This window comes from Odocoileus virginianus, unplaced genomic scaffold (genome assembly GCF_023699985.2).
Source record: "Odocoileus virginianus isolate 20LAN1187 ecotype Illinois unplaced genomic scaffold, Ovbor_1.2 Unplaced_Scaffold_19, whole genome shotgun sequence".
Classification (NCBI taxonomy): Eukaryota; Metazoa; Chordata; class Mammalia; order Artiodactyla; family Cervidae; genus Odocoileus; species Odocoileus virginianus.
In genome coordinates this window covers 585,711-611,482 of record NW_027224281.1, presented here as the reverse complement: position 1 = coordinate 611,482, position 25,772 = coordinate 585,711, and the positions used below count along the sequence as shown (strand labels likewise).

Sequence of the window (25,772 nt, the reverse complement as noted above, 5' to 3'; positions counted from 1 at the left end):
TCTTCTCTAAGGTGATCTGTGAGCACAGAAGGAAAAAGTTACATAGCAAACAATGACTCATTTTTCACACAATATCTCCTCTCGCAAGTGTGGTGTTTGGGCTGGGAATCTGAGAGTAACCCAGCCTGGACTCATGGAATTGTCTTACCTACTTTCTCATGGAACTGTGTCACCATTATCCTGAAATGGAGTGACAGGGAATTTCACTTTTTTGGGTCTTTATAAACTAAGTAGGAAAGAGTATCAAAACGTAGCCTACAGAAGGAAGGAAACAACTGCCCTGTGCAGACTTGACTGCTTGGGGAAAAAAACAGAGTGGATAAAGGAGAGGTTTGGACCAGGATTGACTCATTCGTCTCATATCTCAACATTTCTCCTTTCACTTGAAGTCTCCCCTCACCAGTAAGACTATAGGCAGAGACTCTAGTGATTAAGTACCGCTCTTTAAAGCAGATTAGACCTGGTGGGGTGAGAACAAAGAAAATTGCTTCTTAACTAAAACTAAATGGCCAGAGTGTATGAGAGGTTAACTCTTCACCCCACATCACAGAGTAAAAGCTTTAACTGTAGATGAGTGAGACTTCTGTCCATGGAGAGGGAACTTACTGACTGATCTAATGCATCCTTTTAGGCCCCTAGTGTCCCTGAGCATTCACTGATCCATGCCTTGAATAGACATTTTTCTAAGACTTATGCAAGTCTCAGGAGCAAAATTGGAAAATAAACTGTCATATCTTAGATCCTTGGACTTCCATTTCAAACAAGAAGGGCATGAATAAATGGAATTCAGCAACTCACCTTCCTTTCTCCAGAAAACGCCAGGGCTTTCTTATCATTGGTTTTAAGACCTCTGGTCTTAGTAGGGCAATTTCAGGTTCTGAAGCTTTGGTTCCTTTGATTCTAAGAGAATGCAGCCAACATGTATTTTCTGATTTGACTTCAAAATCTTTTAGAAATATAGATCATAATTTCTGTTTATGACTTTCAGTCCACTCAAGCAGCAGAGAAAAATAAACATTCTTCTTTATTATTATTTTTGCCACTTGTAGGTCATAGAAGATTTAATGTGAGTGTAATGCTATAATGCACTCAGTTATAAATATGGCAGAAGTTTGCTCAGTCTCTTCCCCAGGGAAACAGTCTATGTATAATAGGGACTAGGGGGATTGCATTTGCATTCTTGTATCTTAATCTGTCCTTAGTACCTTAGAGATTCAATAGTTTACTCAAGTTTCCACTTCACTTAGGGATTTTCCATTCCCCAAAGAAGAGCCAAATCTCCCATTTTCTGTTCATTTAGATTACAGAAATGAAGAGGAAGCCTTAGTCTCTTTTTTCCTACAAAAACAACTGATGCAAAAACAATTTATGTAGCAAATATGTAAGAAGTTCAGAAACTTGTTAAGAGAGTCTTTCACCCAGTTTATGCATGAAGCCAGAGATATTTAAGCTTGGCATAAGAGCACTTCTGGACAACAGGATTCAGGAATGAGTCCTAGCAAATCAGTGCTGGTGCTAGCTTAGTCGCTCAGTCTTGTCCAACTCTTTGTGGCCCCATGGACTGTGACCCACCAGGTTCCTCTGTCCATGGGGATTCTCCAGGCAAGGATACTGAAGTGGGTTGCCATGCACACCTCCAGGGGATCTTCCCAACCCAGGGATCGAACCCATGTTTCCCTCATTGCAGATGGATTCTTTACCATCTGCGCCACAACGGAAGCCCAAGAATATGAAGTGGGTTGCTTATCCCTCCTCCAGGGGATCTTTCTGACCCAGGAATTGAACTGAGGTCTCCTGCATTCCAGGTGGATTCTTTACCAGATGAGGTACCAGGGAATTCCAATAAATTGGCCTGTCAATGACTCACTTATAGGAAAAATGTTCCCTCTGAGATTTCCTAATCCATAAATTCTCTACGCAGTAGGAAATAAATCTTCTTAAAGGAGAAAAGAAACACTGGATCTTCAGGAGAAAGATTTCTTATAATTTTAATAGTTCTAAAATAACAATTTCCCTCTATATCAGAACTAGAATAGTGCAAAAAACTCAGGTTTGTGAGTACCTTCACCATTCTTGGTTTGTGCACCAGAGGATGAGTTTGTAGTGAGACTGTATCTCAGCCTGTTCTCTCCACCTCAGTGTGAATTTTTTCTCACCTTACAATGTGAAGAAGGTGCTCAGCTAGTTTTCAGAGGTGACTGCTTCATATATAGCTGTAGATTTACTGCATTCATGGGAGGAGGTGAGCTCAGGGTCCTCCTATGTCACCACCTTGAACCACAGTCCCTAAAACTGGGCTTCTCTGATAGCTCAGTTGGTAGGGGATCTGCCTGCAAAATAGGAGACCCCAGTTCAATTCCTGGATCAGCAAGATCCGCTGGAGAAACAATAAGCTACCCACTCCACTATTCTTGGGCTTCCCTGGTGGCTCAGCTGGTAAAGAATCTGCCTGCAATGCGGAGATCTGGGATTGATCCCTAGGTTGGGAAGATCCACTGGAGAAGGGAAAGACTACCCACTTTAGCATTCTGGCCTGGAGAATTCCATGGACTGTACAGTCCATGGGGTCACAAAGAGTCAGACACGACTGAGTGACTTTCACTTTCACTAAATATACAGTCAATTTTATCTCAATAAAACCATAAAAATATGAAAAAGTTACTATTTAACTAAATAGTGATATTTTATTTTTAAGTGACAGAAACTGTATGGCCTTTGAACTTCTCTGGTAGTCCAATAGTAAAGAAGCCACGCCAATGCAGGGGACATGGGTACAATTCCTTGTAAGGGAAGATGCCACACGTCCTGGGGCAACTAATTCCATTCACCACAACTACTGAGACCTTGGGCCACAACTACTGAAGTCCATGCTCTAGAGCCCAAGTGTGGCAACTACTGAGCTCACGAGCCACAACTTGAGAGCATCCCCCACTCGCCAGGACTACAGATACCCTGAGCACATGTTTGACACAACTTAATATGGGAATATATCTCTTATATTGTAAATTTTATGAAATCTAAATAGAGATCAAGTATTTTTAATTAAAAAGATTAGTATCACATGGGTCTGGGCTGTTCTGAGAACATTTTGAAAGGCTTAGTACAATAAACGGTAAAAGTATCTTAATTTTTATATTGGTTGTATGTTGAAGTGATAATATTTTGGCTCTATTGAGTTACAGGAAACATTATTATAATTAATGTCACATCTTTCTCTTTTATCTTTTTAATTCAGCTAGCAGAAATTTTGAAATCGCATGTGGGACCTGAATTGTATTTAAATTGAATATTACTAGTCTAGCACATAGATGGTGCCTAACAGGTTTCATTTTTTTAGTTAGCTTTTATTATAGTGTAATTGCTTTACAATGTTGTGTTGGTTTCTTGCTATACAGCAAATTGAATCAGTCATATGTATACATACAACCACTGTTTTTTTTTTTTTAATTTCCTTCTGATGTAAATCACTACAGAGCATTGAGTAGAGGTTCTTGTGCTATACAGGAGGTTCTCACTAGTTATCTATATTATACATAGTAGTGTTTATATGTCAGTCCCAATGTCCTAATTCATCCCACCTCCTCTTCTTCTTTCTCTTGTTGTTGTTCAGTTTCTCAGTCTTGTCTAACTCTTTGAGATCACATGGACTGCAGCACTCCAGGCTTTCCTATCCTTCACTATCTCCCAGAGTTTCCTCAAACTCATGTCCATTGAGTCATGATGCCATCCAACCATCTCATCCTCTGCCATCCCCTTCTCCTCCTGCCCTAAATCTAGTCTAGCATCAGAGTCTTTTCCAGTGAGTTGGTTCTTTGCATCCGGTGGTCAAAGTATTGGAGTTTCAGCATCAGTCCTTGCAATGAATGTTCAGGACTGATTTTCTTCAAGATTGACAGGTTGGATCTCCTTTCAGTCAAAGGACTCTCAAGTCCACTCATACTGAAGCTGAAACTCTAGTACTTTGGCCACCTGATGTGAAGAGCTGACTCATTTGAAAAGACCCTGATGCTGAGAAAGATTGAAGGCAGGAGGAGAAGGGGATGACAGAGGATGAGATGGTTGGATGGCATCACTGACTCAATGCACCTGAGTTTGAGGAAACTCCTGGAGATGTTGATGGATAAGGAGGCCAGGCATGCTGCATTCCATGGGGTTGCAAAGAGTCAGACATGACTGAGAGACTGAATTTAACTGATTATTAAGCCATTAAATGTATATGTGTATGATGTATGTATATATATCCACACACACACACACACACACACACACACACACACACATAATTTATATGTTGATTCATACTTAGGTGGCTTCCACATCCTTGCTATTGACAATAATGCTGCCGTGAACTCTGGTCACATATAATTTTTCATGGTACTGTTTTCATTTTCTTCAGATATATACTGATTGTTGGATCATAAGGCAGTTTTATTTTTAGTTTTGTGATGAACCTCTGCACCCTTTCCCAAGGATTTCCCTGGTGGCTCAGAAGATAAAGAATCTACCCACAATGCAGGAGACCTAGGTTCAATTCCTGGATCAAGAAGATCCCTGGTAGAAGGGAAGTGAAGTGAATATGCTCAGTCGTGTCCAACTCTTTGCGACCCCGTGGACTGTAGCCCACCAGGCTCCTCCATCCATGGGATTCTCCAGGCAAGAATACTGGAGTGGGTTGCCAATTTCCTTCTCCAGGGGATTTTCCTGACCCAGGGATCAAACCCAGGTCTCCCACATTGCAGGCAGACGCTTTAACCTCTGAGCCACCAGGGAAGTCCTGGGAATGGCCACCCAAATCAGAATTCTTGTCTGGAGAATCCCATGAACAGAGGAGCCTAGCTGACTACAGTCCATGAGGTAGCAAAAAGTCAGACACAATTGAAGCAACTTAGTACATAAGCATATTGGGTTCATATACATTTCTGAACATTATATTTTCTTCTGCATTGATCCTTTTAATGTCGTTCTTTGTCTTTTACCATTGACTTTGTTGTAATGACTACTTTGTCGTATATGGGAAAAGAATCCCCCTCTTTATTTTATTCCTCTTGACTTGATTATCTTTTACTATCCCTCATTTTATTCTGTGTTTCTCTTTAGACTCGAAGTGAATCTCTTGTAGGCAGCATATGTTAGATGGTACTTTGTTTGTTTGTTTGTTTTGTTTTTAATCCATTTAGCCACCCTATGTCTTCTTATTGGAACATTTAGTCTATTTACATGTAAATATGTATCTAGTTACTATCTTTTGTTGTTTTCTGGATGTTTCTGAATGTCTGCTCTGTCCTTTTCTATTGGTCTCTTCCACTGTAGTTTGATGATTTCTGTAGTTTTATGTTTGTGCTCCTTTCTCTCTAGTTTTTATAATACTACTGCAAGTTGTTTATTATGGTTACCACCAGTTTCTATATGTTGACTTATATCTATAGCCACTCATTTTAAACTGCTAGTAATTTAAATAAATTCAAACAAATTCTAGTATATTTACAGTTTTACTTGCTTCCCCCACATTTTGTGTTGTATGTTGTATTTTATACTTTCATGTCTATTCCATTTGTTGTAGTTATGGCTGAATTTATAATTTTCACCTTTTTACAGAGGTTTATATCTATATACAATATTATATGTTTCAAGTGTACAACAGAGTTATTCAAATTTTAAAGGTTATATTTCTTTTCTATTTATTATACAATATTGGTTATAGTCCCTGTGTGTACAGTATATCCTTATAACTTATTTACTTTATACATAGTAGCTATATCTCTTAGTTCCCTACCCTTTTCTTGCCCCTCTCTCTTCTAATTCTTCATAGGTAACCATTAGTTTGTTTGCTATATCTGTGAGTCTGATTTGTTTTTATATTTACTAGTTTGTTGTATCTTTTAGATTTCAGATATAAGTGATATCATTTAGTGTTTGTCTTTCTCAGTGACTTATTTCATTTAGTATAATATCCTCCAAATCCATTCATTTATTGCTAACGGCAAAACTTAATTCTTTTTAACAGCTGAGCCGTATTCCATTGTGTGTCTTTACCATATCTTTATCCATTTGGTCCTTGATGGACATTTAGGTTGCTTTCATGTCTTGGCCTGATTTTATAATATTCATTTTTAACCACTATATTAGCTTAAAGTTGTTGATTCACAGCCTTACTATATACTTGCCTTTACCAATAGAATTTTCCCTTCCTCTAATTTCCTATTCTTCTTGTAGTCTTTTTTCAACAAAGAAGACTTTTTAACATTTCCTCTATAGTTGCTTTAGTATTTGTGAACCCTTTAGTTTTTACTTGTTGGAGATGCTCTTTATTTTTACTTCAATTCTGAATGATAGACTTGCTTGGAAGAGTATCCTAGTCTGCAGGGTTTTTTTTTGTCCCCCTTCAGTGGTTTAAATATACTGTGCTACTCCCTTCTGACCTACAGAAGTCCATCAGAAAAATCAGCTTATAATAGACTTATGTGGTTTTCCTCCAATGAGATTCTTTGTTTCCCTATTGCTGCCTTTAAAACTCTATTTTGATTTTAACTTTTGCCATTTTAACTATGATATGCTGCAGTGTATTCTGCTTTGGGTTCACCTTGTTTGAGACTCTCTGTAATTCCCAAACCTGGATAGCTGTTTCCTTCAAGTGTTTGGCCAAAATTTCATTAAGTACATCTTTTACATTTCCTCTTTTTTTCTGCTGGTTCCACTAGAACACAAATGCTAATAAGCTTGCTGTTGTCACAGAGGTCCATTAAACTACTCATATTTTTTAAAATCTGTTGTTCTTTTTTGCCATTCTCATTGTGTGGTTTCCATTATTCTATCATCCATATCACTTAAGCATTCTTCTTTATCACTAAAATGCTGCTAATTCCCTCTAGTGTTTTTTTCACTACAGTTATTGTATACTTGAGCTATAATGGTCTTTTTTCCCTAGTTCCTTGTTAAAATACTCATGCTGTTCATCTATTATTTCCCCCAGCTTCATTAGCATTCTTATTACTATTGCTTTGAATTCTTTACCAGGTAAATTAGTTATCTGGTTTTCATTAGGGTTTTAATCAAGGTTTTAGTTGCTCTTGTTCTTTCATCCAAAATAAATTCTTACAACTTCTTATTTTTCTTAACTTTTTCTGTCTCTCTGACATTAGATAAAGCAATTACATATTCCAGTCCTTGAAAGTGGTTTCTTGTATTGGAGTGGCCCTATGAATTCTGTGTATGTTCAATGGCTTTGGTGGGAGAACTGGATCTGAAGTGAGCATGGACCGTGTCTTCCCCTGGGGTGTGATGGAAGCCACTACATTGGTGGGATGTAGGGCTGGAGTTGGTGGGACCAGAGCCAGAGCCAGGTGTCAGCAAGGGCTTCCCAGTTCTCAATGGCTTCCACCACCTTATCAGGGGTAGGCATGTTGCCAGAGGAGTTGGAAAAAGAGTGTTGAGAAAGTGGGTTTCTCCTGTATGTGATGGCAATTTCTGAATTATTCTAGGCCGTGAGCTTGGGGCTGTGTTGTTCTTGGCTCTGTGCTGGTTTCGCTTTTTCCCTAGAGTGCAAAAGTCTTCCTTGGTGGCTCAGTGGTAAAAAAAATCTACCAGGCAAGCAGGAGATCCAGGTTTGACTCCTGGGTCAGGAAGATCCTCTGGAGCAGGAAATGGCAACCTGACTTCAGTATTCTTGGCTGGGCAATCCCATGAACAGAGGAAACTTGTGGGCTACAGTCTATGGGGTCACAAAAGAGTCCAACATGACAAAAACTAAGTATCAACAACCTCACCTAAGTTCGTGGCTGGGTAGTGGTGAGGGGTTGGTGCCACAGCACAGAACTGAACCTTCCCCTCCCAACATGGACAGGAATGTGCACACTGCTGACAGTGTTCTCTCCCCTGGACCTGACGTCCCTCCTCCTGGAGCGCCTGCAGAGACACGAGTTGATGGTGGCTCAGTTGCAGCCTCAGTGTCCAAGTCACCTCCCACCCCTCCAAGGCTGCACACTTTTGCTAGCAATGGAATCCATCCTCCCCTTTAGTGGGCAGCAACCACAGGAGCATGAGAGGCTGGGGCAGGAGCTCAGTTAGGGCTGGGTAGAGGGGATGCTGGGGTGGGCCTTGTCAGCTGGATGGAGTCCCAGGCAGTTTTCAATCCGCTGCCTCCATGCTGTGATTGGGAGTGAGCAGGTCTGGCACATCTCTTCAAGAGCAGGGTCTCAGTTACTTGCAGCATTCAGGTAAATCTCTACTAGTTTTCAAATCAGAAAGGGAGCTTATTTCCTGTTGTTAAATCCTAGGGCTGGTGTGCCTAAACTCTGGCCCCAAATCCTTGCTCCTCCAGGAGGATTCCCCAGCCTGTGATATCACCTTCCTCTTCTCTGCCCCAGGTGAGATGCATAGGTCCCAACCATATCGCTTCTCTCCCCTTCCTGGAAGACTCCATATGTATTATTCTTCATAACCTTCATTGTAGAACAGCTGTTCTGCTCTTGCCCACGTGCATTTCAATGAGAGTTTCTCTATATGTAGTTGCAATCTGATGTATTCCTGAGAAGGGGTGAGCTTAGCATCCTGCCAACCTGCCATCTAAGAACCCCCTTCTCATTTTTGTAGTTTAGATTGTTTTAGGTTATCTCTGTGCAAAGGATTAGGTTTAGGTGAAAAATTTAAATTCTTTTCTGGTCTTTTTGAGCCTATATCATTCCAGGTACATACATGGAGACCTTCCATTATCTCTGTATATGCTTCTTACTTTACAAAAGTCCTAGTCTTTAATGTGTGGCTCCAAAAAGAAAAACATGATGGGAGGGGAAAAGGGTACAGGCCTTTAAATTCCCTGGAAGTCACTTCAGCTGGATCAGGAGTGGATTATAGCCAGGGTGGGGAGATGCACCAACAGCGGCTGCTCCCCCTGTGTCTGCACATATGGTTCAGAAGCAGAAATCAGTCATCAGAGCACAGACACTGGGTATTGGAGGGGAAGGTCCTACTAGCCGACCTTGGGTTACATAAGCTTTGTCGAAGCCTCTCCTAGACATGTGCTTGCCTGACATCCATGGAAAATATTTATATTAACCCATGACGCATCATATGGAGGATTTTATAGGTTGCATTTTTTGCCTTTAAAAAATAAGAATGCAACATCTTTTCCAGTACAGACAGTGTAAAAATATGTGTATCCACTGAGTATTTCTTTCAAGATGTCATTATACTACCAGTTGCACTTTGAGGTTGAGTAATTTAAAATCTGTATGGAAGTAGCACATGAAGCTCCATAAAAAACTGTCAAAAATCAAATAACTTAAGCTGATAGCCTATTTAGAGAAACACTGTGAGCTCAATAATATTTCTAGGGCCTTATAGAAAGGAGAGCAGGGTCATAGGTAGGAGCTTTCAAATCTGTCAATTTATTCTCTAAATTACTTCTTCCTAACTTGCATTTCAAATGCTCTTAACTATTTTATTACCTGCAGTTGCCCTCTTTCTCCCTGATTCCAAATGTGACACACCCTTTTCACCATCATTTCCCAATGCCCTACTACTGTACAATCATGTACATTATAACTTTGTCAAAGATTTATATACATATAAATACATATACAGTGAAATACATAGGAATTCATATACACATGAAATACATATACAGTCCTGCATAGAAGAATACAATGTCAGAATAAAATCTGTTTCCTCAGCCTTATGACCACTTCCCACACAGCGACCTCTTATTTTCTGGCTATTTGTCTTGTAGAGGTCTGTCTTGATGATGTGATTCTGGACTCCTTTCTTTGCCATGTCCTGTTCTCTTAATAATAATAATAATAATAATAATAATAATAATAATAAACACTTTCAAACACCTGAAATTCAGTTTTCTTAATTTTAGACACATACAAAAACACTTCCTATATGAGTCAATCATTTCACCAATGTGTGCTAAGTCATTTAGTTGTGTCTGACTCTTTGTGACCCTATGGACTGTAGTCTTCCAGTCTCCTCTGACCATGGGCTTCTCCATGTAGGAATACTAAAGTGGGTTGCTTTGCCCTCCTTCAGGGGATCTTCCAGACCCAGTGATCAAACCCACATCTCTTATGTTTCCTGCATTGGCAGTCAGTTTCTTTATGATAGTGCCACCTGGGAAGCCCCCATCTCATCAATATACTAGTCCAAAAGACCTTCCTTTCCCACCCAAAGAAACCTATGAAACTCTTTGCCTAAACAAGCAAACAAATAATAAAAAAGCACCATGCACAATGAGAGAAATTCATACATCCCCTGGAATAAACAACAGTTAAGCTTCAAATTAAAAATATTTTCTCATTAATGATCATACTGAAATAAATAGAATAGAATGAAGTAGATGTAAGTAGACTACAGAAGTAGTAGACTTGAAATTAGAAGGCTAACAGTTTAGTCTAGATTTTTTTCTTTATGAACCTGTGACATTTAATAATTAACCATTCAGAGCTTCATTTTACCATCAATGAAATAAATATATTTAGATGATCTGCTGAGTTCATTGTGCAAAGGTAAAGAGAAAATCTCAGCCCAAAGAAGTTTGATGTAAAATATTTACCAGATACAAAATAAATTACAGATAAAGCCTTTTGGAAACTTCAATCTCTGACATTTAAAGGAGACATAGCCTTCCAGATTAGAGAATGGAAAGATGGGAGTAGAAACAGAATATCTGATGCATGTTTCTAACAGCAAGTGGCCGATAAGCACAACTCCAGTGAAACAATGTTACTTTAGTCTTATCTAGCTGATTTTCATCACTGGTCTGTCATTATATCAGAGGGGTCTCAAATTTGATCACTTGGGGGCCATTTTCCTTTTCAGTAAAAACTCAAAGTATGAAATGACAATAAAAATAACAGAGATGCTACATTTTTAATTTAAAATTACTAGTAAGAAGAAAACCTGCAGGAGATCTCATGCAAACGATTCAGAAAAATGAAGTAACAGAAAAACCAGAGATAAATTATTGGGGGAAGCCTCAAATATTATTTAAATCATGTTATTTAAAAAAGAGATAAATAAGATTCTAACTATAAATATTTAAATAAACACACAGAATCTCCTTCTCCTAAAACTATATGCACAGACAGATAATGTCTCTGATCTAAACTTCACCATCCTCAGGACTTTTCTCAGAGCAAGTTTAACATCTTTGTTTCTTAAGCTGTAAATTAAGGGATTCATCATGGGAACCACGTTGGTGTAGAAGACAGAAGAGAATTTTCCCTTATTCATGGGCATAGAAGATGGCTTGAGATACACAAATGCACTAGATCCAAAGAACAGAGAAACAGCAATGATGTGGGAACTGCAGGTGCTGAAGGCTTTAGACCTGCCCTCTCTGGAGCTGATGTGAAGGATGTTGGAGAGGATGAGGCCATAAGAGACAAAGATGGTGAGACTGGGAAGAATGATGTTGATTCCTGACACGATGATTATTTCCAGCTCAAGGATGTAGGTACTCGTGCAGGAGAGCTGGAGCAGAGGGTAGGTGTCACACAAATAATGGTTGATAGTGTTTGCATCACAGAAGGTCAGTCTCAACATGCCTCCAATAAGGGTCATGGCATCCAGAAAGGCCATCAAGTAGGAAATGAGCATAAGGCTGGAACACACTTTAGGGGACATGGCAGCATTATACAAGAGTGGGCTACAGATGGCCACATAGCGGTCATAGGCCATTGATGTCAGCACATAGCATTCAGAAATACCAAAAAAAATGAAGAAGTAAAGCTGAGTCATGCACCCCATGTAGGAGATAATCTTCTTTGATATGATGTTGATCAGCATTTTAGGTGTAAAAACAGAAGAATAACAGAGATCTATTAAGGACAAATTAAACAGGAAAAAGTACATAGGTGTGTGTAGGTGTGAACTCAGCCCAATTAGGATGATCAAGCTCAAATTTCCCATCACGGTGACCACATACATTACTAGAAACAGGAAAAAGAGGGGGAGCTGAAGAACTGATTGGTCTGTTAATCCTACTAAAATGAACTGAGTCATGAAAGAGTCATTCCCTGGAGCCATTCTTCTCTAAGGGGATCTGTGAAAACAGGGGAGAAGGGTTACATAGAGAAAAAAGAGTATTTCTCACATCTCCTCATATAAAGTGATGTATGCACTGGGAATGACTGCGAATAGCCCAAACTGGATCCATAGAATTTACTTATCATTACCATGGAAATGAGTGACATAAATTTCCCTTATAAACATTTTACAAACTAAAGCATTTGTAAAGCACACAAAGCATATTTGATGCTTTGCAAAGCACCAAAATATAGCCTTTTATCCAAAGGAATAATGGTGGCTCAGGGGTAAAGAATCGATCTGCGAGACACAGACAAGGCAGGTGTGACCCATGGGTCAGGAAGATCCCCTGGAGAAGGGAATGGCAATCTACTCCAGTATTCATGCCTGGAGAATCCTATGGACAGAGGAATCAGGAGGCTACAGTCCATAGGGTTGCAAAGAGTCAGAAATGACTGAGCAACTGAACAACAATGGAAAAGAAGTGTGAACGAGGACAGTTTCCCTTTTCTCATCTCACCATTATTTCATTCACTTGGATCCTCTCCTCACCTCTCCTCTTCTTTTGGCAGCAACCCCAAAAGCCTGGTTTTTGCCTCTAGTGCACATAAGACTATACAGGGTAGGAACCAAGAATATTGCTTCCAATTTATTAAAAAAAACAAACAAACAAGGTAAGAGGAAATAAAGTCTAGGACAGCTTAAGTTACTCCATATCAGTTCAGTCACTCAGTCATGTCTGACTCTTTGTGACCCCATGGACTGCAGCATGCCAAGCCTCCCTGTCCATCACCAACTCCCGGAACCTACTCAAACTCATGTCCATCAATTCAGTGATGCCATCCAACCATCTCATCCTCTGTCTTCACCTTCTCCACCTTCAATCTTTCCAAGCATCAGGATCTTTTTCAGTGAGTCAGTTCTTCGCATCAGATGGCCAAAATATTGGAGTTTCAATTTCAGCCTCAGTCCTTCCATATACCATACAAGAAAAGTTATAAAAGTTGAAGAAAAAGTGTTCCATCCACGGAGAAGAAACTTACTAAGGAACTGCATCTCTTGTATCTGTAAATGATTCTGAACATTCCCTACTCTTCCCTCAAACAGATTTCTCTGCAAGATTCAGTTGAATCTCAGGACTGCACAAATAGGAAATGAACTGTCATCTTAGGTTCTCAGTCTCCCTCTTGAACAAGGAAAACATGAATATAAATGGGATTCAGAAACTCACCCTCTTAAGGCAGAATATCTCAGGGCTTTCTTCTTGTTTTTACCCTTTGGTCCTGGAAAGGCAATTTCAGTTTCTGAGGATTTGGTTCATTGATTTTAAGAAATCACCATCTGTAATTAACTTTTATATGCCCTAGAATTCTTTCAGAATTAGAGGTCACAGTTTTGATTATGATTTCAGTCCTATCCAGCAGCAGAAAAAATAAATGGTTGCTATTATCACTTTGGCCACATAGGAATTTACAGAGGTTTTAATGTAAGTGTAATGATATAACATACTCAGATATAGATATGGCAGCATCTTGTTCCATCTATTCCCCAGGGAACAATTTCTATGTGTAATAGGGAACTAAGGGGATTGTATATACAATCTTTCTTTAGTTCCTTATAGACTCAATATTTAACTCAAGCTTTTCCCTTGCTATAGGGATTGCTTATCCTCCAAGGAACAGCCAAAATTAATGACCATTTCCCATCAGCAAGATGGCAGAAGAGCAAGCCCTAGAATCTCCTTCCTTGCATGAACACACTGACTCAAAACAAATTATGTACAGATTCCCTCTGTAAGAAACCCAAGACTTAGTTAAAAGGATGCTGCACACAGTTCCAGCATGATACCAATTATGTTGAAACTGTTAAGAAAATGTAAGGTACATCTTGCCATATACCTATGGTGATCCAGAACTATGTGATTGGGACAAAATTCTCCAGTTCCCAGGTTCTCCCTGGGGAGAGAAAGAGATGCACAATACATCCAAAGCCCCAACTTTTCTAAGGGCCGTTCAGAAGACTGGCCTCTGTATAGCCTGTGTGAGAAAGCTGAAGGGATATGGGATATGGCATAGTTTAGCTGCCTGAGGTGAGAGAGAAGAGAGACAGCAATTTGGGCTAAAACTAACTGTAGCCACCTACCCCACATTAACTTAACACAGCTAGTAGTAGAAAATAGTTTTCCTACAGTTTCTCCTAGGTAAAGCAAAAGGTACACTGTTCAACCAATGACCCAACTAATCTGGGAGCTGCCCGAGGAATTGACGAATCTCCTGTGAAGGGTCCACGGGATCCTGACATTCTCCAGAGGCCTGGAGCTACTGAAAACAAAGTGGGTTATACTACCACAGGATTGAGAGGTCTGCTTTTTCTAGCCAAGTTTATTGAGAGGGTCAGCTCCTTTACAAGGGCAGGTCATGAGAATTAAAATAGTTTGCTATTTTGTCTATATGCAGACATGAGTGCAGAAAAACAAGGAAAAATGAAGAAAAGTGTAATTACATAAAAAAAAAAAAGGCTCTTTCCAAGAAAGTGATCCTAAAATTGGCCCTACTGAAGTGGAGATACATGATTTACTTGACTGATAATTTAACTATCATAAAGATGGTCAAAGTAGTTGAAGAAAAATACATTAACAAAGTGGCAATTTTATTCTTTGAAGAGTACCAAACAGAAATACTGAAGCCAAAATACCATAATTGAACTGAAAAATTCGCTAGAAGGTCTAAATAACAGACTAAACAAATGTAAGAAAGAATTATAGAGTTTGGAAAAAGGATATCTGAAATAATTTAGTAAGTGGAGCAAAAAGAAAAAAGAATGAAAAGTTGTGTCAAAAGTCTAAGATTTATAGGAAGTGTTAATATCACGAGTCACATAGGCATTCCATGGATCACCACAGGAGAAAATGTGAGTGATGATCTAAAAGATTTCTCAAATAAAATCTGGCTGAAAAAATCCTCAAGTCTATGCAAGCAACTGGACATCCAGAAGTAGGAAACAAAAACCATAACATCCCAAATAAGATGATCCCAAAGAAATCCACCACAAGGCACATTACAATCGAGTTAACAGAAGTCAAAGAAAGAGCTTTCTCTTTAAGTATAATTGATTTATGTCAGGAAGCATTTAACAGGAGGCTTCCTGTGTGCCTGTTTTGGATCTGTCAGGAATCCTTTGGTCCTTATTAATTCCTGAATATTCAGGAATTAAGAGGAGAGGCATGCCTTTCCCAGGGCTGAGGAATCCAGGCATTTCCTTTGTTAGTTTCTCATTATGGTGATAAGTACCCTCTTCTCTCTTTAATAGGGATCGCCTTGTGTTTTGTAAGTCTGGAATTTTAATCTTTATCTTTGCTGAGAATAACTACCTTGTAAGACAGTATATATGCCCACACCATGTTGATTAAAACACCTTTGCTCCATCAGAGCTTTGGTCCCTGTGTCTTTCTTTCTTTCTTCTCTCTCTCTCTCTCTCTCTCTCTCTCTCTCTTTCTGGCTGATTCCCTGGAGCATGAAGCTGGCTGCATAACCCAGGGAATATTAGCCTCTTTCCTTCTTTCACTCTCTCATCGTCGACTCTGGACCACCAGGTTCCAGTCCAATAAAGGACCAACAGATTTACAACATCATGTTAGTTTCAGGTGTAAAATATAGTGATTCAATATTTTTGTAGATCATACTTCATCTAAATTTTTATGAAAATATTGACTATATTCTCTATCTATATAATATACCCTTGTTGTTCATTCATTTTATACATACTGTTATGTATCTTTTCATCCCCTACTCCTATATTTCCCTTCACCCCTTCCCTTTCCTCACTGGTAACCTCTAGTTTTGTCTCTACATCTGTGAAAATGTTTATTTCTGTAATATTCACTTTTATTTCATTTTTTAAATATTTCACATATAACATAACATATAGCATTGATCTTTGCATTATTTCACTGAACATACTATTCTCTATGGTCAACTACATAATTGCAAACAGCAGAATTTCATTTTTTCATGACTGATATTTATATTAACAACAAAAAAGATGTCCTTTTCACTATAGGAAGTCAAGAAACACCTGGAGTAACAGGCAAATTTGGCCTTGGAGTACAGGATGAAGCGGGGCAAAGGTTAATAGACTTCTGCCAAGAGAACACACCAGGTCACAGCAAACACCCTCTTCCAACAACACAAGAGAAGACTCTACACATGGACAACACCAGATGGTCAACACTGAAATCAGACTGATTATATTCTTTGCAATCAAAGATGGAGAAGCTCTATACAGTCAGCAAAAACAAGGCTGGGAGCTGACTGTGGCTCAGATCATGAACTCCTTATTGCCTAATTCAGACTGAAATTGAAAAAAGTGGAAAAAAACCACTAGACCATTGAGGTATGACCTAAATCAAATCCCTTATGACTATACAGTGGAAGTGAGAAATAGATTAAATGGACTAGCTCTGATAGACAAAGTGCCTGATAACTATGGACAGAGGTTCGTGACATTGTACAGGAGACAGGAAACAAGATCATCGCAAGAAAAAGAAATGCAAAAAAGCAAAATGGCTGTCTGAGGAGGTCTTACAAATAGCTGTGAAAAGAAGGGAAGTGAAAAGCAAAGGGAAAAAGGAAAGATATACCCATTTGAATGCAGGGTGTTCCAAAGAATAGCAAGGAGAGATAAGAAAGCCTTCCTCAGTGATCAATGCAAAGAAATAGAGGAAAACAATAGAATGGGAAAGACTAGAGATCTCTTCAAGAAAATTAGAGATACCAAGGGAAATTTTCATGCAAAGATGGGCACAATAAAGGACAGAAATGTATGGACCTAACAGAAGCAGAAGATATTAAGAAGAGGTGGCAAGAATACACAGAAGAACTGTACAAAAAAAAATCTTTATGACCCAGATAATCACGATGGTGTGATCACTCACCTAGAGCCACACATCCTGGGATGTGAAGTCAAGTGGGCATTAGGAAGCACCACTAGGAACAAAGCTAGTGGAGGTGATGGAATTCCAGTTGAACTATTTCAAATCCTAAAAGATGATGCTATGAAAGTGCTGCACTCAATATGTCAGCAAATTTGGAAAACTCAGCAGTGGCCACAGGACTGGAAAATGTCAGTTTTCATTCCAATCCCTAAGAAAGGCAATGCCAAAGAATGCTCAAACTACCACACAATTGCACTCATCTCACACGCTAGTAAAGTAATGCTCAAAATTCCCCAAGCCAGGCTTCAGCAATACATGAACCATGAACTTCCAGATGTTCAAGCTGGTTTTAGAAAAGGCAGAGGAACCAGAGATCAAATTGCCAACATCCGCTGGATCATCAAAAAAGCAAGAGTGTTCCAGAAAATCATCTATTTCTGCTTTATTGACTACGCCAAAGCCTTTGAATGTGTGGATCACAATAAACTGTGGAAAATTCTGAAAGAGATGGGAATACCAGACCACCTGACCTGCCTCTTGAGAAACCTATATGCAGGTCAGGAAGCAACAGCTAGAACTGGACATGGAACAATAGACTGGTTCCAAATAGGAAAAGGAGTACGTCAAGGCTGTATATTGTCATCCTGCTTATTTAGCTTATATGCAGAGTACATTATGAGAAACGCTGGGCTGGAGGAAGCACATGTTGGAATCAAGATTGCCGGGAGAAATATCAATAACCTCAGATATGCAGATAACACCACCCTTATGGCAGAAAGTGAGGAAGTACTAAAAAGCCCCTTGATGAAAGTGAAAGAGGAGAGTGAAAAAGTTGGTTTAAAGCTCAACATTCAGAAAACTAAGATCATGGCATCCAGTCCCATCACTTCATGGCAAATAGATGGGGAAGTAGTGGAAACAGTGGCTGATTTTATTTTTCTGGGCTCCAAAATCACTGCAGATGGTGATATATATATATAAAACTCAGCCATTAAATGTATATGTGTATATATGTATAAATTCATTTGTTGATGGACACTTAGGTGGCTGCCACATCTATGTTATTAAAATAATGCTGCTGTGAACACTCCTGTCATGTATTTTTTCATATTACTGGTTTTGTTTCCTTCAGATATATTCCAATTGTTGGATCATCCATAAGTTTTATTTTTAGTTTTTTAAGAACCTCTGTAACTTTTTCCATAGTGGTTGCACTCATTTGTATTCCCAGAATTGTATTAAGGTTTTCTTTTCTCAACATCCTTGCCAATTTTTGTTATTTGTGTTATTATTCATGAGAGCCATTCTAACAGGTGTGAGGTGATAATCTCACTATTATTTTCATTTACATTTCTCTGTCATTCAGCTGGTAAAGAACCTGCCTGCAATGAAAGAGACCCCGGTTCGATTTCTGGGTTGGGAAGATCCCCTGGAGAAAGGATAGGCTACCCACTCCAGTATTCTTGGACTTCCCTGGTGGCTCAGATGGTACAGAATCCACCTGCAATGTGGGAGACCCAGAGTGATCCCTGGGTTGGGAAGATCTCCTGGAGGAGGGCATGGCAATCCACTCTGGTATTCTTGCCTTGAGAATCCCCATGGACAGAGGAGCCTGGCGGGCTAGAGTCCATGGGTCACAAAGAGTCGGACATGACTGAACAAATAAGCACAGCACAGCATTCCATTGTGTACATATACCACATCTTTTTTATCCCCTCAGTTTCTGACGGGTGCTTAGGTTGCTTTGATATCTTGACATGATCTCACAATTTTCATTTTTAACCATTCCACTAGCTTATTTAAGTGGTTGATCAACAGTCTACCATATATTTGCCTTTACCTGTGAAATCCTCTCTTCCTATATTTCTTAATATTCTTTCAGTCTTTTCTTTTTCAATAAGAAGGCATTTTAACATTTCTTATATGGTTGGTTTAGTACTGATGAACGCTTCTAGGTTTTGCTTGTTGGTGACACTCTTTATTTCTTCTTCAATTCTGAATGATAGCTTTGTTTCAAAGAGTATCTTAGGTTATAGTTTTTTTACTTTCAGCACTTCAAATATATTATGCTACTTCCTCTGGTCTACAAAGTTTCTTCAGAATAGTCAGTTTATAATAGATGTATGTGGATTCTCTCATATGAAATTCCTTATTTTTATATTGCTACCATTAATATTCTACTGTGATCTTAAATTTTGCCATTTTAAATATGAAATGGATTGGTTTGGTTCTCTTTGGGTTCATCTTATTTGAAACTCTCTGCTTCTCAAACCTAGATATTGGTTTCCTTCTTCAGGTTCACGAAGTGTTTAGCCATAATTTCATTAAATACTTTTTTTCCCCCACCACTTTCTTGCTCTTTTCCATTGCTGGGTCCACTAGAATACAAATGTTAGTAAACTTGATGCTGTCATGGAGCTCCCTAAAACTATTCATACTTTTAGATTTTATTTGCATTTTTTTGCTATTTTTACTGGGAAATTTCCATTATTCTCTCTTTCATATCCACTTAGGTGTTACCCTTTATCACTAATCTACTGCTAATTCTCCAGTGTACTTTTCATTTCAATTATTATATACCTCAGTTATGATTTTTAAATATATTTTATAGTTCCTTGTTAAAATTTTCATAGTGTTCATCTGTTCCTTTTCTTACTTTAGAATTCTCATTGCTATTGCTTTGAACTCCATCAGGTAAATTATTTATCTCCTTTCTGTTACAGTTTTTATTGAGGTTTATTTGGTTTTTTTTTTTTGTTTGTTTGTTTAAAACAAATTCTTCTAACATCTCAGTTTGCTTAATTTTCTATGTCTCCATGACATTAGGTAAAATGATTACCTATCCCATGCTTGAGAGTGGTTTCCTGTGTGTTAGAATGTCCTTATGCAGTCTGTGAATGTCCAGTGGCTTTGCTGGGAGAACTGGATCTGAAGTGAGCATGGACTGTGTCTTCTCCTGGACTGTGATGGCAGCACTGCACTGGTGGGATGCAGGATGGAGTTGGTGGGACCAGAGCAAGAGCCAGGGGTGAGCAAGGGCTCGTCCAGTTCTCAATGGCTGTCACTTCCCTATCATGTCCAGAGCTATAGCCTAAGAAGGTGGTACAGGAACCTTCAGAAACTGAGTTTCTCCTGCATTTGATGGCAGTCAGTATTTGGGAGAGGACCAAGGCCTGAGAGATTGGGTCTATATTTCTATGCTGGTTTTTCCCCAGTGTGCATGCCTTGGTTAGCAACTTTTTCCCCCAGTGTGGTGAGTGACTTGTTAGTGACTTTTTGCCAATTTTCCCCCAGTGTGCGTGCCTTGAGTGGTGACTTGTTAGTGACTTTTCCCCCCACTTTTCCCCTTGATTACTTGCTTGCCTTGATTACTGACTGAGTCATGGTGGAGGGGTTGGTGCCACAGCACAGAACTGAACTTGCCCTCTCCCAATATGGAAAAGGATGTGCACTCTGGTGACAGTATTCTTTCCTGGACACAACTTCGTTCCTCCTGGAGTGCCTGCAGAGACATATGAGTTGACAGTTGGCTCAGTTGCAGCCTCAGTGTCCAAGTCACCTCCCACCCTTCCAAGTGTGCACACACTTGTTAGCTATGGTATCCTCCCCTTTAGCGGGCAGCAAACACAGGAGCATGAGAGGCTGGGGCAGGAGCTCAGTTAGGCCTGGGTAGACGGGGATGTTGGGGTGGTCCTTGCCAGCTGGATGGAGTCCCAGGCAGTTTTCAATCTGCTGCCTCCATGCTGTCATTGAGAGTGAGCAGGTCTGGCAATGCTCTTCAAGAGCAGGGTGTCAGTTACTTGCAGCATTCAGTAAATCTCCACTGGTTTTCAAGCCAGAAAGGAGGCTTATTTCCTGTTGTTAAACCCCAGGGCAGGTGTGCCTAAACTCTGGCCCCAAATCCTTGTTCCTCCAGGAGGATTCCCCAGCCTATGATATGCCTTTCTTCTTCTCTGCCCCAGGTGAGACGTATAGGTCCCAACCATATCACTTCTCTCCCCTTCCTGGAAGACTCCATATGGATCATTCTTTATACCTTTCATTATAGATCAGCTGTTCTGTTCTTGCCCAGATGGATTTCAGCAAGAGTTTCTCTATATATAGTTGTAACGTGATGTGTTTCCTGAAGCAGGGTGAGCTTAGCATCCTGCCAACCTGCGATCTAGAACTCCCTCTTCATTTTTGTAGTTTAGATTGCTTTAGGAAATCTCTGTGCAGAGGATAAGGCTCAGGTGAAAATTTAAAAATTTGGTCTTTTTGAGCATGTATCATTCCAAGCACACGCACAGGGACTTTCTCCTTATCTCTATATATGCTTATTTTTTAAAAAGTCCTGTCTTTTTAATAGCAGAGTTATATTCCATTGTGTATATGTATTACAGCTTCCATTCATCTGCCGATGGACATCTAGGTTGCTTCCATGTCCTAGCTATTGTAAACAGTGCTGTGATGAACTTTGGGGTACACGTGTCTCTTCAATTCTGGTTTCCTTGGTGTGTATGCCCAGCAGTGGGATTGCTGGGTTGTATGGCAGATCTATTTTGAGTTTTTTAAGGGATCTCCACACTGTTCTCCATAGTGGCTGTACTAGTTTGCAATCCCACCAACAGTGTAAGAGGTTTCCCTTTTCCCTGCACCCTCTCCAGCATTTATTGTTTGTAGATTTTTTGATAGCAGCTATTCTGTCTGGCGTGCGATGGTACCTCATTGTGGTTTTGATTTGCATTTCTTGGATAATAACTGATGTCGAGCATCTTTTCATGTATTTGTTAGCCATCTGTATGTCTTCTTTGGAGAAATGTCTGTTTAGTTTTTTGGCACATTTTTTGATTGTGTCATATATTTTTTGGGAATTGAGTTGCATGAGCTACTTGTATATGTTTTAGATGAATTCTTTGTCAGTTGCTTCATTTGCTATAATTTTATCCCATTCTGAAGGCTGTCTTTTTACCTTGCTTAGAGTTTCCTTTCTTGTACAAGAGCTTTTGAGTTTAATTAGGTCCCATTTGTTTATTTTTAGTTTTATTTCCATTACTCTGAGAGGTAGGTCATAGAGGATCCTGCTGTGATTTATGTCAGAGAGTGTTTTGCCTAAGTTTTCCTCTAGGAGTTTTATAGATTCTGTCCTTGCCTTTAGATCTTTCATCCATTCTGAGTTTATTTTTGTGTATGGTGTTAGAAAGTGTTCTCATTTCATTCTTTTACAGGTGGTTAACCAGTTTTCCCAGCACCACTTGTTAAAGAGATTGTCTTTTCTCCATTGTATATTCTTGCCTCCTTTGTCAAAGATAAGGTGTCCATAGGTACGTGGATTTACCTCTGGGCTTTCTATTTTGTTCCACTGATCTATATTTCTGTCTATGGGCCAGTATCATACTGTCTTAATGACTGTAGCTTTGTAGTAGAGTCTGAAGTCAGACAGGTTGATTCCTCCAGTTCCATTCTTCTTTCTCAAGATTCCTTTGGCTATTCGAGGTTTTTTGTATTCCCATACAAACTGTGAAATTATATATTTTAGTTCTCTGAAAAATACCATTGGTAGTGTGATAGGGATTGCATTGAATCTATTGATTACTTTGGGTAGTAAACTCATTTTCACTAAACTGATTCTTCTGATCCAATGAAATGCTATAGTTCTCCATCTATTTTTGTCATCTTTGATTTCTTTCATCAGTGTTTTATAATTTTCTATATATAGCTCTTTTGTTTCTTTAGGTAGATTTATTCGTGAGTATTTTATTCCTTTTGTCTCAATGGTGAATGGAATTGTTTCCTTAATTTCTCTTTCTGTTTTCTCTTGGCATATAGGAATGCAAAGGATTTGTGTGTTAATTTTATATCCTACAGATTTACTATATTCATTGATTAGCTCTAGTAATTTTCTGGTGGTGTCTTTAGGGTTTTCTATGTAGAGGATCACGTCATTAGCAAACAACGAGAGGGATTTGTTTTATTTCTTTTTCTTCTCTGATAGCTCTGGCTAAAACTTCCAAAGCTATGTTGAATAGTAGTGGTGAGAGTGGGCACCCTTGTCTTGTTCTTGACTTTAGAGGAAATGCTTTCAGTTTTTCACCATTGAGGATAATGTTTGCTGTGGGTTTATCATATATGGCTTTTATTATGTTGAGGTATGTTCCTTCTATGCCTGCTTTCTGGAGGGCTTTTATCATAAATGGATGTTGAATTTTGTCAAAGGCTTTCTTTGCATCTATTGAGATAATCATATGGTTTTTATCTTTCAATTTGTTAATGTGGTGTATCACTTTGATTTGCAAATATTGAAGAATCCTTATATCCCTGGGATAAAGTCCACTTGGATTCTCTTTGCTAGAATTTTGTTGAGGATTTTTGCATCTATGTTCATCAGTGATATTGGCCTGTAGTTTTCCTTTTTGGTGGTATTTTGTCTGGTTTTGGCATTAGGGTGATGGTGGCCTCATAGAATGAGTTTGAAAATTAGCTTTCCTCTACAGTGGTCTGGAAGAGTTTGAGTAGGATAGGTGTTAGCTCTTCTCTAAATTTTTGGTAGAATTCACCTGTGAAGCCATCTGGTCCTTGTCCTTTGTTTGCTAGCTTTTTTACACTTTCAATTTCCATGCTTGTGATGGATCTGTTTGATTTTTTATTTCTTCCTGGCTGAATTTTGGAAGGTTACTTTTTTCTAAGAATGCATCTATTTCTTCTAAGTTGTCCATTTTATTGGCATATAGTTGCTGATAGTAGTCTCTTATGATCCTTTGTATTTCTGTGTTGTCTGTTGTGATTTCTCCATTTTCATTTCTAATTTTGTTGACTTGATTCTTCTCCCTTTTTTCTTGATGAGTCTGGCTAATGGTTTGTTTATTTATCTTCTCAAAGAACCAGCTTTTAGTTTTGTTGATTTTTTTCTATAGTCTTTGTTTCTTTTTCATTTATTTCTGCATTAATTTTTATGATTTTTCCTTCTACTAACCCTGGGGTTCTTCATTTCTTCTTTTTCTATTTGCTTTAGGTGTAAAGTTAGATTATTTTTTTTCTTTTAAAAATTTATTTTATTTAATAAGAGGATAATAACTTTACAATATTGTGATGGTTTTTGCCATATATCAGCATGGATAGGCCACAGGTATACATATGTCCCCTTCCTCTTGAGCCTCCCATTCCTCCTCCCTCCACAGCCTATCCCTACAGGTTGTCACAGAGCAATGGCTTTGGGTTCCCTGTGTCACAAATCAAACTCCCACTGGCTATATATTTTACATATGGAAAGTTAGATTATTTATTTGATTTTTCTCTTGTTTCCTGAGGTAAGCTTGTATTGCTGTGAACCTTCCCCTTAGCACTGCTTTTACTGAATCACATAGGTTTTGGGTTGTCCTGTTTTCATTTTCATTGATTTCTATGCATATTTTGATTTCTTTTTTTATTTTGTCTGTGATTTGTTGGTTATTCAGAAGTGTGTTGTTTAGTCTCTATATGTTTGTATTTTTAATATTTTTTTTCCTGTAGTTGACATCTAATCTTACCACATTTTGATCAGAAAAGATACTTGAAATGATTTCAATTTTTTTTTTTTTAAATTTACCAAGGCTAGATTTATGGCCCAGGGTGTGATCTATACCTGGAGAATGTTCCGTGTGCACTTGAGAGAAAGGTGAAATTCATTCTTTTGGGGTGAAATGACCTATAGATATTAATTAAGTCTAACTAGTCCATTGTATCATTTAAAGTTTGTGTTTCCTTGCTAATTTTCTGTTTAGTTGATCTATCCATAGGTATGAGTGGGGTATTAAAGTCTTCCACTATTATTGTGTTACTGTTAATTTCCCCTTTCATGGGGAAATCTAGGTAGGAAACACAGAAAAGGTTTATAAACTCGAATCCAGAACAATAAAGTAAAGGACAATGGGATCATATTTATCAATAATTACCCTAAATGTAAATGGGTTGAATGCCCTGACCAAAAGACAAAGACTGGCTGAATGGATACAAAAACAAGACCCCTATATATGCTGTCTACAAGACAGCCTTTCATTGGCCTTACACATTGCAGTGCTCCTATGTTGGGTGCATATATATTTATAGTTGTTATATCTTCTTGGATTGATCCTTTGATCATTATGTAGTGTCCTTCTTTGTCTCTTTTCATGGCCTTTATTTCAAAGTCTATTTTATCTGATATGAGTATTGCTACTCCTGCTTTCTTTTGGTCTCTATTTGCATGAAATATCTTTTCCCAGCCCTTCACTTTCAGTATGTATGTGTCCCTTGTTTTAAGATGGGTCTCTTGTAGACAGCATATATAGGGGTCTTGCTTTTGTATCCATTCAGCCAGTCTTTGTCTTTTGGTTGGGGCATTCAACCCATTTACATTTAGGGTAATTATTGATAAATATGACCCCATTGTCATTTACTTTATTGTTCTGGATTCAAGTTTATAAACCTTTTCTGTGTTTCCTACCTAGAGAAGATCCTTTAGCATTTGTTGAAGAGCTGGTTTGGTGGTGCTGAATTCTCTCAACTTTTGCTTGTCTGTAAATCTTTTGATTTCACCTTCATATTTGAATGAGGTCCTTGCTGGGTATAAGAATCCAAGTTGAAGGTTTTTCTCTTTCATCCTCAAGTATGTCCTGCCATTCCCTTCTGGCCTGAAGAGTTTCTGTTGAAAAATCAGCTGTTATCCTTATGGGGATCCCCTTGTGTGTTATTTGTTGCTTTTCCCTTGTTGCTTTTAATATTTTCTCTTTGTGTTTGATCTTCATTAATTTGATTAATATGTGTCTTGGGGTGTTTCACCTTGGGCTTATCCTGTTTGGGACCCTTTGGTTTCTTG

General features: G+C 38.7%; 1 protein-coding gene across 1 annotated transcript; it reads right to left on the bottom strand.

Annotated features, from left to right (window-relative positions):
• Positions 1-11,037: 11,037 nt before the first annotated feature.
• Positions 11,038-12,847, bottom strand: LOC110151934 (olfactory receptor 8B3-like). Its single transcript, XM_020915404.2, has 2 exons — positions 12,834-12,847; positions 11,038-12,028 (listed from the first exon to the last, which is right to left on the bottom strand). Exons 1-2 carry the CDS (start codon positions 12,845-12,847, stop codon positions 11,038-11,040), a joined length of 1,005 nt encoding a protein of 334 aa, XP_020771063.2.
• Positions 12,848-25,772: the final 12,925 nt, after the last annotated feature.